Source organism: Octopus bimaculoides, chromosome 11, assembly GCF_001194135.2.
Source record: "Octopus bimaculoides isolate UCB-OBI-ISO-001 chromosome 11, ASM119413v2, whole genome shotgun sequence".
NCBI lineage: Eukaryota > Metazoa > Mollusca > Cephalopoda > Octopoda > Octopodidae > Octopus > Octopus bimaculoides.
Genome location: NC_068991.1, coordinates 55,203,392 through 55,218,290, shown reverse-complemented (window position 1 = coordinate 55,218,290; position 14,899 = coordinate 55,203,392). Strand labels below are relative to the sequence as shown.

The 14,899-nt window shown below is 35.4% G+C and overlaps 1 protein-coding gene across 1 annotated transcript; it reads left to right on the top strand.

Moving 5' to 3' along the window:
* Window positions 1–4,927: 4,927 nt before the first annotated feature.
* On the top strand, window positions 4,928–13,557 carry LOC106868669 (uncharacterized). Its single transcript, XM_014914045.2, has 5 exons — window positions 4,928–5,158; window positions 7,241–7,312; window positions 9,878–9,967; window positions 11,342–11,464; window positions 12,472–13,557. Exons 1-5 carry the CDS (start codon window positions 4,982–4,984, stop codon window positions 12,610–12,612), a joined length of 603 nt encoding a protein of 200 aa, XP_014769531.1. The 5' UTR covers window positions 4,928–4,981; the 3' UTR covers window positions 12,613–13,557.
* The last annotated feature ends 1,342 nt before the right edge of the window (window positions 13,558–14,899 follow it).

Below are 14,899 nucleotides of genomic sequence, written 5' to 3'. Positions count from 1 at the left end.
ACTAGGGTGTGAGGGTGGGAATTCCGTCCCTAACTCTAACCCTAACCCTAACACCCTAGTGAAAATCGTGCGGGTGTTAATCTGAAAATTTACCAAAAATTTAAAGTAAAGAATGCTACTTTTACTACTTATCTCCCTCTTAACTTATTTACGTGTTTTAATCAAACCAAACTAAACAATAACCGTAAGCCATGCGCGATTGTTTAAAACTTTTCAATTTTGATTTCGAAGTATTTAAAAAAATTTTGGAAATTATAATGAGACACGAATGATAGAATCGGACTGTCTATATTTTAAAACGAAGATTTAAAAAAAAAAAATTAGAATCTAAAAACTATCTTCCTCTTCTCATCAAATTCCAATGTGACCGTAATTTACACACTCGGAAAAGTATTTGTAGAAAACTTCATTGAAAAGTATCGTTTTTTCTGAGAATTATGAGGGAACAAGGCCAAAAAACTTTTTCACAACAATCCCGATATAATTGGAATCTACACCAGCTAAAGTGCTTTTATAGAAAATTTCGTTAAATAATATCTATTTTTCTGGAAGTTATGAGGAAGAATGTTGGTGGAGGTGGTGGTGGGAGGACACATGTGTAAGTGTTGCTGTGTGTGTGTATATATATAAGACATCCATTTGATATATATATATAATTTATTTTATCGCGGTTTTGGTCGATGGACTGCGGCCATGCTGGAGCACCACTTTATATTTTAAATGTGTGTGTTATTTATATATATATATATATAATACAAATGATATATGAGCATATGCATGTTTACATACATATACGTACATACCTACATCTACATGTATATATAGATGCATATCCGGGTACAGGACGTCAAAAAAGGAACGGGAACATAAACAAAGCACCAAAAAAACGGACTTTTTTTACAGACAACAGAATGAACACACAGGAAAACAGACAAGCCACTTATGGAACTTTTCCTTCATCAGCTGCCTCTATTCTAAACTAGGTGTTTCAAAGACGAGGCAGAGCGCGCTCTTAGAATAGCTCTTCCCGCGAAGTGGATTAACCTGCTAAACGGAGGATTCCCATACGTGTGACTGTATGTGCATATATCTTGTGGTTTTGGTCGATGGACTGCGGACATGCTGGAGCATCATCTAATTTTACTTGTTATATATTTATATCAAACAAATCGATCTAGTATTTCTTCGTAGTCTGGTACTTATTATATAGGGTTTCTTTCAGTTTCCATGTGACAAATCCATACACAAGGCTTTGGTTAGTCTGGAGCTATTGTAGAAGACACTTTCTCAAGGTGCCATGCAGTTGGAAAGCAAAATTATTACTACATTGCCACACCTGTACGTACTCATATTTATTGCATTTTACATAAAATAGAGCACAAAGAAAATACGCCCTGTTTTTATCCCAGATGGAGACGAGCATCAACGTCTCATGTGGCAGGCTTGCTAATTGTTGAGATATCTCTTGACATGAAACCAATGGTAGCCTTGTTAACCCACAACTAAGTTAGATTCGTTTTCTCATGCTTGTCCTTCCTGACACTAATCCTCGTTTCTTTTTCCAAATCAAGGATAGCATATTTTGATACCCTGTGTGAATTAATGTTCAAGTGATTTCCAGTCTTCCATGTCAGCTAACTTTTTCTCAACTACAACATTAATCTTTATGCTCTCTAACACCGTTGACTGTTCACCAATATATCAAGCTGTGCTTGAAAAGAACAGGAGACATAAAGAATTGTCAAACTTAGCTCAAACACCCATACATACATAGATGTGTGTGTGTATACAGGGTGCAATAGGTATATTGTCGCCATTTTATATTTTCAATTTTGCGCATGCGCATTGTTTTTTATTTTGTCAACTAGACAGTATGGTAGGGTCAGTTAGGCACCGTCTGTGAGAAAAACAGCACCATGACACAATTCACTCTGCTAGAAATTTGGAAACAGCATGCTGTACTGCTTGGCATTCACACCAGAAGCTCTAATATGAACATTTCAGTGTTTGGATGTCAATCTGAGGTACTGTGATTAAAGGCACATAGTCGAAGATAGCTGGTTTCAAATGCAACTGCTTTATCTCTACATCAAAAACATGTCAGCCGTATACAAACCAATTATGCTGTATAATTAACTGTAAAAAATATATATATATATATATATATATATATATATATATATATATATATATATATATATATATCAGAAATACCAGTCTCTGTATTCATTATAATTGTTTTGAATTTACTCTATTCATAATCTAGTGAAAATATTCTCAGAAATATTCATAATCTTGTGAAACGAACTCAGGACTAACCCCTCGGATGAATTACAGTAGGATTACTCACCCTAAGTAATACTAGATGCTACTTACTATTCGATACAGATAGCCTGAATCTGAGTACACGTACAGTATTTGCCTGGATGATTTATACCTGTCTATACATTGTATGTATTTATGTATGTAAGTATGTACATGATGATGAAAATTATTGGCTTGGTGAAGAATGCCATCTACACAAGGCTAGCATTTTATCCTGGCAATCAACCCTATCAGATAGACACAAAGTATATAGTCACGTTATTGATAAATGTTTCATAAACATTATAACATATGTAAGCATGTTTGACTCTTCAAAACCATTCTTAGATCAACAACAGCTTTCCATTTTGTATACAGACGTTTCCCATGTAGTTGATACACGAAAATTAATTTTTAAGATAATAAATGTGATTTTAACATATCATTGAGCATTAATATTGCTTTCAAATTTTGGCATAAGGCCAGGAGGAGTATGTCGACTACATCAACCTTAGTCTTCAACTGGTATTCAGTTTATCGACCAGGAAAAAATAAAAAACAAAGTCAACCTCGGTAGAATTTGAACTTAGAATGTAAGAGTTATGGTCCTTGGACCACAACCAAAACTACATACATAAATTTTCATGAGTATTAAGTCTTTCCTGAATTCCACTGCCAAAGTCAACTTTATCTTTCATCCTTTCGTGGTCGATGAAATAAATACCTATTGAATACTGGAGTTGATGTCGTCGACTTACCCCTTCCCGCAATTTTCAGGCCTTGTGCCTATGAGAAAGGATTATTATTATCCAACTTTGTCTTTCATCCTTTCAGGTTCAATAAAATAAGTACCAGTCAAGTACTGGAGTCAATCTACTCAACTGCCACGGGACCAGACCTGGCATCAGCCACATTCGGATGGTGCTTTTTACATGCCACCGGCACGGGAGTCAGTCATGGGACACTGGCATCGACCCTGTTCAGATGGTGCATTTTACATGCAACCAGAATGGGAGCCAGTCAGGGGGGCACTGGCCACAGCTACGATTGTGGTTTTACTTGACTCAACAGGTCTTCTCAAGTATATCATATCGCCTGATGCATCAAGGGTACTCTTAAATGGGCCAGACATGCAACACTGGCATCGGCCATGGCTGTGATCTCACTTTAGTTGCCAGATCTTCTCAATCACAGCATATCTCCAAAGGTCTCAGTCTCCTGTCATTGCCTCTGTGAGGCCCAATGTTTGAAGGTCATGCTTCACCACCTCATTCCATGTCTTGGGTCTACCTCTTCCACAGGTTCCTTCCATAGTTAGGGTGTGGCATTTCCTCACACAGCTGTCCTCATCCATACGTAACACATGATCATGCCAGCGCAGTCATCTCTCTTGCATACTACATTTGATGCTTCTTATGACCAACTTTTCTCTCAGGGTGCTCATACTTTGTTGTGTATGCACACTGACATTACACATCCAGCGGATCATACTAGCTTCATTTTTTTCAAGCCTATGCATGTCCTCAGCAATCATGGCCCATGTTTCACTGCCGTGTAGCATGGCATTTTGCATACAAGAAACACAAAATATGAGGCAGAAGTTACTGCAACCCTAAATAATAATATAACTGATAAGAAGACCTATACTGGATTATGTGAAGGAGAATTTAAAAATCACTGCCAATCACATAGCCTCCTTTTGTCATGGTGACAAAAGTAAAGCTACTAATTTGGCTAGCTACATGTGGACCTTGAAAGATGATGAAATATTGTATGTGATTAAATAGAAAGTAATTGAAAAATCCATATCTTATGTGAGTGGATCAAAAAATAAATGTAGACTTTGTTTGGCTGAAAGAGCACTGATCCTGTTCAGATCTAAGATCCCTAACTCTCTGTTGAATTCTCGGTCAGAAATTTTCAGTGGTTGCATGAAATGTGTATAAATATATTTTAAAGAATTGGAAAATTCCACCTATTCCTAGCTGATCTGATATCTTTCCAGCCTTATCATTTAAGGTCTAAGGGAGATAGCTCTTACCTTTGTTTTTACATTTTAGTTTCTGTTTTCGTTTTCCATTGTTTACTGTCTGCGTTTTCTATATGCTGCCTTCTCAATTTTTTCACATTTCTTCTATTACTCAATTTCCTTAGTTATATGTGGTTTGTGCCTGAAGAATTTGAGTTTTCTCAACATATGAAGCTTAGTAGCACCTTAGTACATGTATTGTGACCTTTAAATAAATAATATTTATCTCTCACTCGATGGAGTAATTTTTTTTTGTTGAATTTTCTATCACGGATAAGTACATTATATATATATATATATTTAATGGTAGAACTCGAAGTTCATTAAGTTCTAAATAATATGTATATATGTGAGCATGGAAAAACAGACATTAAATGGTGATGATATTTATGTTTGTTCTTTTCTTCTTTTTTTTTTTTTGTGTGTGTGACTTATTGACAACTGATACTGTGTGTGCATAGATCTGTGTGTTGCAATTTTTTTGGGGATGTATTTTTATTTGTCATTTTCAGAGCAGCCAGAACTGAATCAATTCTATAAATGTTAACCCAGCACAGCATAGCATGTGAGCTTGCTAGTTTTCTTTTACTAACTCATTTGAAATTTTTTTTCTTTTATTTTTAGATAAGTTTCACATAACCATCAAAAATGATTGTTGGTTTCCAGTACATGGCTATGACCATAACAGGAGTGTTCCATTTGGGTATTGGAGTTTTGTGTTTCATTATTTCAATGGTGGGATTTTCAACAAAATTAATTCAGTACCATCCCATTGGACATTTGTCTAATGTCACCTCTGCAGCAGCATGTATTGTAAGTCTATGGGTAAGTAGTGATTTTTACATTTCTCTATCCTAATAGGGATGGTTACATAACTGATATCAGTTTTTATGACAACTATACACCTATAAAAAATTATGGAAATACACCTAAATTTTTCAGTTAATACTCGTAAACAGCACTAGTGCCAGTGCCACCCACATAAGCACCCAGTACACTTTGCAAAGTGACTGGCATTAGGAAGGGCATCCAACTATAGACACCATGCCAAAACAGACAATAGAACCTGGGGCAGCTCCTGTCAAACCATCCAACTCCTGACGGCATAGAAAATGGACATTAAATGATGATAGTGATGATAACAACCACAATGGTATTGTTTCATTGCAAGATATTCCTTCTGTTTTTGTCATCTCATGCTTAACTATTGTTTTGTGGAATATTTGCTTATGGCAATGAATTGGAACTTTGCATAGAATAGTGTTTGGAAGTTCTCTAAATCTGAAACTGCAAATAAGTATTTTATAGCAGATATGAAGCACTTTAAATTGTAATGCTTTACTACAACGAAGAGTAAATAAATTCCCATAGATGATAATGTTCTTAACTGTGTATGTTTTATTTAATACTTTTTCTCAGTGCCTCATATTCTATCATTATGAACAATTATAATCATTGTCATCATCTTTGTCATTTTAACATCCCTTTTTGGGGTTGGATGGTTCAACATAAACTGGTGAATGAGAGGAGTTTGTTGAGCCCCAATGTCTGCTTTGGCATGATTTCTATGGTTGGATGCTCTTCCCAATGCCAAATACTTCACAGAGTGTACAGAATGCTTTTTTCATGGCACCAGCACTGGCAAGGACACCAAGTACCCCCAAAACAAGGCTCCTTTAACTGAGTAGAGTAGAGTACTGAGGAATATAAAAGTATGTTATATTTATTCTCTGGGATAATTCCCTTCTTCATCAGCTTTTTTCCCAAATCTTTGATTTTTCCTCTTTAAACTGGCTTTAGTCTGATTAGTTGCTTATTTTCTTGTGTAATATCTGGTTGGATGCTTGCTTGTGAACATCCTATTTACTACATCATCCCTCTCTGAGACAGATTTATACACCCTAGCAATGACTGAAACACACTTCCAATTACTCAATAGTTAAGTTATGTGGGTTTAGAAAAAGAATCAAGTCGGTTATAGGAGGATGATGTGTTTGTTCACTGCTTGATTCAAAGGATTTTTTTTACAAATTTTATCGACAATAGTGTTTATTGTTTCTGTGCAACTGACACAAAGTCTACTATTATGTGTGCATAGTTTATGATATGAACACAATTTCTACATTCAGCTTTCATCATCATCATCATCATCATCGTTTAACATCCGCTTTCCATGCTAGCATGGGCTGGACAATTTGACTGAGGACTGGTGAACCGGATGGCTGCACCAGGCTCCAATCTGATCTGGTAGAGTTTCTACAGCTGGATGCCCTTCCTAATGCCAACCACTCCAAGAGTGTAGTGGGTGCTTTTATGTGCCACCGGCATGAGGACCAGTCACACAATACTGGCAACAGCCACGCTCAAAATGGTTCTATGTATCAATTGACCATTTTACTGGAGGAATTAGCATCCTGTCTGCCTGCTTACTAGAATTTTGGTTTCTGCTAAATTTATGTTGAAGCCCTTTAAATCCAGGTTTTGCTTCTACACCTGGAATTTCTTTTCTAATTCTACTACAGATTCAGCTTAAATAACAAGATCAGCAGCAGAGTGGAGTTCCCATGGACAACCAGCCTTAAACTCCGCTGTTATAGCCTAAATGATAAATAGGAGGAGACTCAATCAAACCCTGGTGAGGTCCTAGCTGCACATCAAATTTGTTACTGTACATGTCAATAAATGCCAAGTGCAGCAGATTACTTTTGGCTAAATACTTCTGCAGTTGCCTTACTAGAAAGAGCGCACCAGCTGTACTTATTCCACGTCCTCGCGTTGTTTTTATGTGTTTTTTCTTGCTTGTTCATGTTTAAATTGACTATATATATATATATATATATATTTACAATTTCTGACTATCTTATCTTAAAATTTTACATTTAATTGTACAATTTTTGTTGTGTTTAGATTATCACAATTGGCATATTTGGAATTCTTGCTGGTCTCAAGTCAAATACAGAAATACAAACCAGGAGAATGGTAAAAATTTCTCTGACTATTAATCTTTTCTGTTCAAATTTTCAGTGTGTTTAATGTTTACAATTAAAAAGCATCTAGTTATTACTTATCAGAAATAGTAACACTATAAAAAATACTATATTTATCCAGTTTTCCAGTGTAGACCATGCACTTGGCAGAATTAACAAATACTAGTGTATTACTTACAAATGTTGGAGTACATTGGGCTAGAGTATTTTACAGCTTGATGCCCTTCCTGTCACCAACCCCACTTGCTTCTGAGCAAAGTAATTATCTCTCAGTCTGTCAAGTAATAAACAGCACAGCTTACACAATATATCAAGACATGTCTAAAACCCCAATATGTTCTCCTGGTGGTCTGCAAGCAAACAGCACCATCAGGAAGTTATTGTTTACTAATGTGAGGAAAATACGAATTCACAGAAACACATGCACATGTGTGTGTATATATATATATATATATATTCTCCCATAGCTTTCAGTGTATGAGTATCCAACATCCCATTCAATTTATTCAGCTTGGATGTGATATTTTGATCCTACAAAGGATTTGCAAACCAGTCCACAGATCATGCATGGGTGTGTGGATTATAGGACAATGTTGCTGCTCTTCTTGGTAATGCCTTTGTTCTCTCTTTTAGTTCTTGTAGCCAACGGATACAACTGAATTTGATGTTCCTTATCCCATTTTGACACACAGATCTCCAGTCTTTCCATTCCAAGATCACTATGTGTGTGTGTATGTATATATATATATATATATATATATATAGCAATTGCCATATTTCATTCCATAGCTGCCATCTCTGAAGAGCACAGAGTTACATAATTGGACCGTTACCTAATACTCTTGAACCCCTAGTGCAAAACCAATTGGTAAGATCAGCCATAATGAACATGTAATACTGTACACTTCAATTAATATATATATATATATATATTTATACCCAATGAGCTTCTTTCAGTTTCCACCTACCAAATCCACTCACAAAGCTTTGGCTGACATGGAGCTATAATAGGCATTTGCTCATTTTGTGAAAACAACAACCAGCACTGAACTATGTTGTCATGACCACCACTGAGTGCTCTAACTATTATTTTAGCTACTGTTGAGCTAAATCATTGCAAACAATAATGAACTGTTTTTTTTCAACCACTGCTATGTGAACTCAGTTGCCTGGGCATGTCATAACAGCTAATACAAGGCTGTGTCATAACATTAATTGTTGAGTTATAGTAACCACTAACAAGCTGATTCATTACAACTCTCACTGAGTTGGCATTAATACTACTTGTACATTTTGAATACAGCCACCACTCAGATACTTCATTACGACTGCCACTGAGATCTGTCAATGCAATTAAAATTGAACTGAATCATTACAACCACTGCTGAGCTCTTTCATTGAAACTTTGAAGAGGCTGAAATGAAAGACCCCCATTGGTGGTTGTCCTCATACAACTCACTATAACTGCTGAGATATCTGAACACCCATCAGTTGAGTCTTTGTAACCATCACTGAGCTGTGCCATTACAGCAACTGTTAGTCGTACTCTGTCGGTTATGACAACAAGGGTTCCAGTTGACCCCAATCAACAGAACATCCTACTCATGAAATTAACATGCAAGTGGTTGAGTACTCCACAGACTTTAACATACGAGGGTGAGTCAAAAAGTAATGCTATTTTGTTTAGGACAAGTATAATTACCAACACAGGAACATGTATCATACATCAAAATGAAGCTGGTCCTCTGTGGATCACATCCCTACTTCTCAACATAGTCACCGTTTCTCTCAATAGCAATGTTCCACCTTCGAATGAGAGCCTGTATCCCTGCCCTGTAAAATTCTGTTGACTGTTCTTTAAGCCACTTCTTCACTATAGTTTTCACTTCTTCATCACTGGAATAATGCTTGCCTCTCAAACCCTCTTTCATGCCGAAGAGATGATAGTCTGAAGGCGCTAAATTATGGCTATTTTGAAAGAGACGATGTTAAATCTTGGTTAAGTTTTTTTTTTATTAAACATAACTAGCCAAGGAACCTTTTGATACCACCTCGTACTTATGATCTCTGAGGAGTGAAAGAGAAAGTTAGTAAAGAATGGTATCATTTATGACTTTCTACCACAGATCACATAAAGTATCAGATTCTTCTCTCTGACAAAAGATAATAGATTTGCTGAGATATGAACCTAAAAGGAAAATGTCATTTACCTAACACCATTCCTTCCATTTCCATCATCATAAACAGTATTTTTTTAAATATACTCAGAGAAGATAGTAAATTGATAGAATCCATTAGAGTGACTAACTATGTGCTACCCTCCTGTATTTAGTTGTCCTGGATTTGTATTATAAATAACTTTTATTTTTAGAATCAGTCTATTTATCAATGAATAAATCTGCATCTCTAGTGCTAAACAGATCTGTTTCTCTCTTTTTGACTCAAACTCACACACACATATGCTTACACCCATGTGTGTATGCATGTGCCTATATACCACCACACATACATAACTGAATGTAAAACCTAAATAAAATGCTTTAAAATTTCTTTCCAGAAAATTACCTACATGGTCCTTGCCATTCTGTCAGCATGTATCTTTTCAATTGGTGGAATGAGTGCCTTTTCTGGTCATGCAGCTTGGATTGTAAGTATATTTTGTGTGTGTGCACACATGCGTGTTTGTTTGTTTTTTGTGCAGGGATTACTGATAGCTAATGAAGTGAAGTACTTTATATGATCGGGAAAAACCAAAACAAAAGCAATTATATTTCTTAGCTGTCTAGATTAAAAGACATTGTAACTTAATTATTGTTCTTGGTTCTTGGATGAACAGGTTTTCTAATAATATTATTTCACTATCATACTTTTTATCAAAACATTTTAAACTTAGTAACTATGGAGCATTTTTCAGTTATATTAGAAAATATCTTGTAACAGACTTTATAAAAGAGAAAACAACCCTTTTAATATTCTTTCAGATAAATAAACTGTAAAAAGAGTCAAATAATGACATGGCTGTGTGGTGAGAAGTTTCCTTCTCAACTACTGCATGGCATTTTGGGCAAGTGTATTCTACTATAGCCTTGGGCTGACTGCAGGCTTGTGAGTGGATTTTATTGATGGAAACTTAAAAAAGCCTATCATATATGTGTGTGTGTGTATGAACTTTAGGTTTGTTAAAATATGTTTGTGATATATAACTTCTAAAGGCAAATTCATTGCAGTTACCCTGGAGAAAAGAATTCTCTCTTATGGTAAAACACCATATCTGCCCAGTGCTTCTCCCTATCAGATTCCCAGATACACATTTTTGGTTCTTTAGCCTTCCTCAATGGGAAATACCAAAGAGAGATAACCCTGGGCAGATTCAAAACCTGTTTCTTTTAGTTAACTAAAAAAAAAAAGTCAACATCAGTGACTGATTTACACTAGTGGACCAGCTGGTCTGAATAAAAATAGCATCAGTATCAAACAGTGATTAGGAAGATCTTTAGATTATGGCTCTAAACTTTAATATGAGTTGAGCATGGCTGCAGACTATTGACTGAAACTAGTAAAATAATCTTTTTAAAATAAAGTTAGTTAACCTAGTGATTAAGGTATTGCATCCATGATCACAAGATTGTGTTCTTGATTCTTGAATCAGGTAGCACATTGTGTTCTTGAGCAAAACACTTCATTTCATGTTCCTCCTGTGATGAAATGGCATCTCATTCAGGGGAAATGTTTTGATCTCGGTCCCTTATATGCTATGGAAACCAGATAGCTGGTCCTATGAGTCAATAGACAGCAATGTGCAACAGTTGATGGTGCTGTTGTGGGATTGTTCTGGACATAGCTGCAGACCAATGACTGAAACTGGTAAAAGATTAAGTGACTACATTTATAACTTTTAATGCCAATAAAGATTATCAAAAATGCAAAGTCATTGCTAGAAAAATCTGAACAGATAACCCTGTACTGTAAGATTATCACATATTTCTTTTACTTTTTCTCATTAAAAATTATTGTTTTTCAGCAACTGTCTCTTCGTTATGAAAGTTATTATCCTTTATTCTGTGTTGGATCATTTGCTATGTTTGCGGAATTTATTTTGGCTATTGTCTCTTCATCTATTTGCTGCTGCTGCTCACAAGCAAAGGTAATTATAGTTTACTTATTTGGTAAATATAATAATTGTATAATAAGAGGCAAAGTTCGTTCCTTTTACATCCTAGATTTGGAAATATTATGTAACTTCTGATTTATGTCCCTTCCATAAAACAGGTTACATGATGTTGAGATTCCATGTGTGACATCCAACTCTGTAGGATACAAGATTTAAGTTTAATTCTGTTTTTAAAATAATAAAGAGACAGGTCATCATCATCATCATCATCATCGTTTAACGTCCGCTTTCCATGCTAGCATGGGTTGGACGATTTGACACAGGACTGGTGAACCAGATGGCTACACCAGGCTTCAATCTGATTTGGCAGAGTTTCTACAGCTGGATGCCCTTCCTAATGCCAACCACTCCGAGAGTGTAGTGGGTGCTTTTACGTGCCACCGGCACAAAGGCCAGTCAGGCGGTACTGGCAACAGCCAAGGGAAAATAAAAAATCCAAAAGTAGATGAGAAATTGGGAGTATATAATATGGTAGAGAAATATGCTGTAAAGGTAGTGCTCAGGGTTACATATCAGGAAATAAAATAGCCAAAATAGTAGGATTATGGTGAAAGGAAAAAATACATGAAGATGGAGAACATGCTGTTGGACATCATGCAGGCTTACCATTTGACATCCATTTTTTGCATCGCTGTTCTTATCCATCTTAATGCATGGACTTATATATATATGTATATATAGAGACAGGAGAAATTACGGTAAACACAAGTTTATATTATTTACTCCACTTCATTGGAAGATGATATTCTACATGCTGCTTTTAATTCAACAATTGCAATCATACATTTAACTACACATAAGATTTACTATGTATAAATTGTCGTTGAAAAATATATATGCAAATCAAGATAATTCTTTAATTTCTCCTAAAATGATTCAGAGATGTTTATTTTTGCTGCCTTTATATGAATCAACATTTTTTTGCTTCTAAAGAAATTCAGTATTTCTTTAATTTTTTTTTTTTTTTTTTACTTCTACAGAATAATGTTGTTGTTATCCATCAAAATCAGGCTACTGAATTCGTGAATCCGTCAATTAATACAAGCTATTCACCAATTACTCATTATTCTCCAAATGTTGCTGACCCATATATGCCTCAAGAATTCAATGAAATGAAATAAGTTTTTTCATTTTTTGTGAAATTAAGAAATGTTTGAAAAGCATGAAACAGTTTAAAAATTCTTTTTTTTTTTTTTAAATTTATATATTCTCACTATTCAGTAAAACTGACCAGAATCTCATAATCAACATACCTGTTGTCTACTCTCTCTCTCTCTCTCCATATATGTATACACACACACAAACATCTACATTCAAAAATGCCTTAGCAACATACTATTGTCACTGAAGCTGACCCTAAGATAACCATCTGAGCTATTTTACTGTTAAAGTAATTGTCAAGGTTTTTAATATCAAATTTTATTTACCATACATAATTACACTACATCTTTATGTTTGTACTAACTGTCCTTAACTTTTAGTAATGTTTAGAAGTATTTACTTTACTAATGTCATTGAAAAAAATGTTTATTGTTCTCATTTCTGTGAGATATTTCTAGTCCATACTCACTGATTCATTTGAAGTTCTTTTCATTATTGATGCCTATTTTTGTTATTGTATTCTTTTAAAAAACACTTTATTTCATGTTGCTCCATTTCACTCAGTTGTAGAAATAAGTTGCAATGTCACTGGTGCCAATTTGTATCGGCCTTTGCCTTTTCCTTGATAACATCAGTGACGTGGAGAAGGGAGGCTGGTATACATGGGTGACTGCTGGTCTACTATAAACAACTTTTCCTGGACTTGTGCCTTGGAGGGGAACTTTCTAGGTGCAATCCCATGGCCATTCATAACTGAAAGAGATCTTTACTTTTCTATTAAAAATATTTGTCTTCAGACATGTTTTTATATTACCTTGATGCTTTTTCCTTATTTTATTTGTAATTTCCTGCAAAGAATCTACTACTGCCTGTTTCTATTAGCAATATCTCTGCAAATATTTTTGCATCTCTAGTTCTCCTTTTAATTGTATTTTTGTTACCAAATAAATGCCTTCATAAAATCATTTAAATGTTATTGTTTATTTATTTATTTAGCGTCATTAAATATGCCTTTCTTGAAATATCAATTAAATATTTAAATCAGAATACTAAATTATATTTCTATATTTATGACATATGTTAAAAAAAAACATTATTCACATATTCATCTTGTCTTCGTTAAGTGTTATATACACACATACATACATACATACATTGCAGTTTGTTTGGTATAATTTCAACCACTATTTGGCATCTTTCAAAGAAAGGCATTTTATGAACTATTTTCTCACAGAAAATGCATGCTCTTAACATTACAGAATACAACACAAAGCAGCCTTTACATGGTCCATGAGGCTGCTAGAAATAGCAACAACATTTTTTTATATCAACCACTACAGATGTTTTATTAACGTAACCAAGTTAAAGCAGACTGTTCATCAAGCACATTGTCTTCCTACTTTCTGATCCATTGATGTGTGATACTGCAGCTCTCCACTCCTGTGCCACTGCTTGTCACTTCCTCCTTCATCCTGCTGTTTACCTTCTACCACACCTCCACCCTTTTTCTTCATTCATTACATCCACATTTGACCATCTGTCACTCTCCTCCTGATGCACAGTTTTTATTCTCCCTCCTACTCACCTTGTACCTTGTGTGCATGCTCTCGTAACCTGTCACCATGATCTTTATCTCCCTTTCAACTACTCTCACCCACCATCACATAATGTATGGTAACTATATATCTCATCTATGGCAAGATTCATGTGCTTGTCCCTCTTTCATATTTTAGCCTTCAACATCTGACAAAGCCAACTCCTCTCATACTTTCCTACTTCATCAAAGGAGCATTTTCCTTTTCCTTTTCCTTTCTTTAATTTGCTGCAATTTACAGTGCATGAAAAATGTCGCCCAGTACACACTAAAGTGGTTGGCATTAGAAAGGGCATTGACATGGAAACCACACCAAAGCTGACGCAGCTCTGCTCTGCTGCTTGTCAGATCCTGTCAAATCATCCCATGCCAGCATGGAAAACAAGTTAAATGATAATGATAGAAACTCCATCAGATGTACCCAGTGTAAGCTATGGACACATAAGAGGTGCAGCAATATCAAAGGAAGGCTAGCTAGCAAGATAGTTTTGTATGTGGCAGATGCTCAGGAGCAATAAACACTGAAAATGTGCAGAAAATAACCTTTGCCACACTCCAGGGAGAAAAGACTAGAAGTAGTTGATAGCTTCCGCTACAAAGATAACCAAGTTTGTAGCAGGGGAGGGTGCGCTGAAAGTGTAGCTGTTAGAATAAGAATAGCCTGGGAAAAGTTCAGAGAGCTCTTACCTCTGCTGGGAACAAAGGGCCTCTCA

Excerpts from the sequence above, each read along its gene's own strand:
- LOC106868669 (XM_014914045.2), top strand. The coding sequence starts at position 4,982 with ATGATTGTTGGTTTCCAGTACATGGCTATGACCATAACAGGAGTGTTC. Across the intron at positions 7,313-9,877 it reads AAATACAAACCAGGAGAATG|AAAATTACCTACATGGTCCT; the intron begins GTAAAAATTTCT and ends ATTTCTTTCCAG. Across the intron at positions 11,465-12,471 it reads GCTGCTGCTCACAAGCAAAG|AATAATGTTGTTGTTATCCA; the intron begins GTAATTATAGTT and ends TTACTTCTACAG.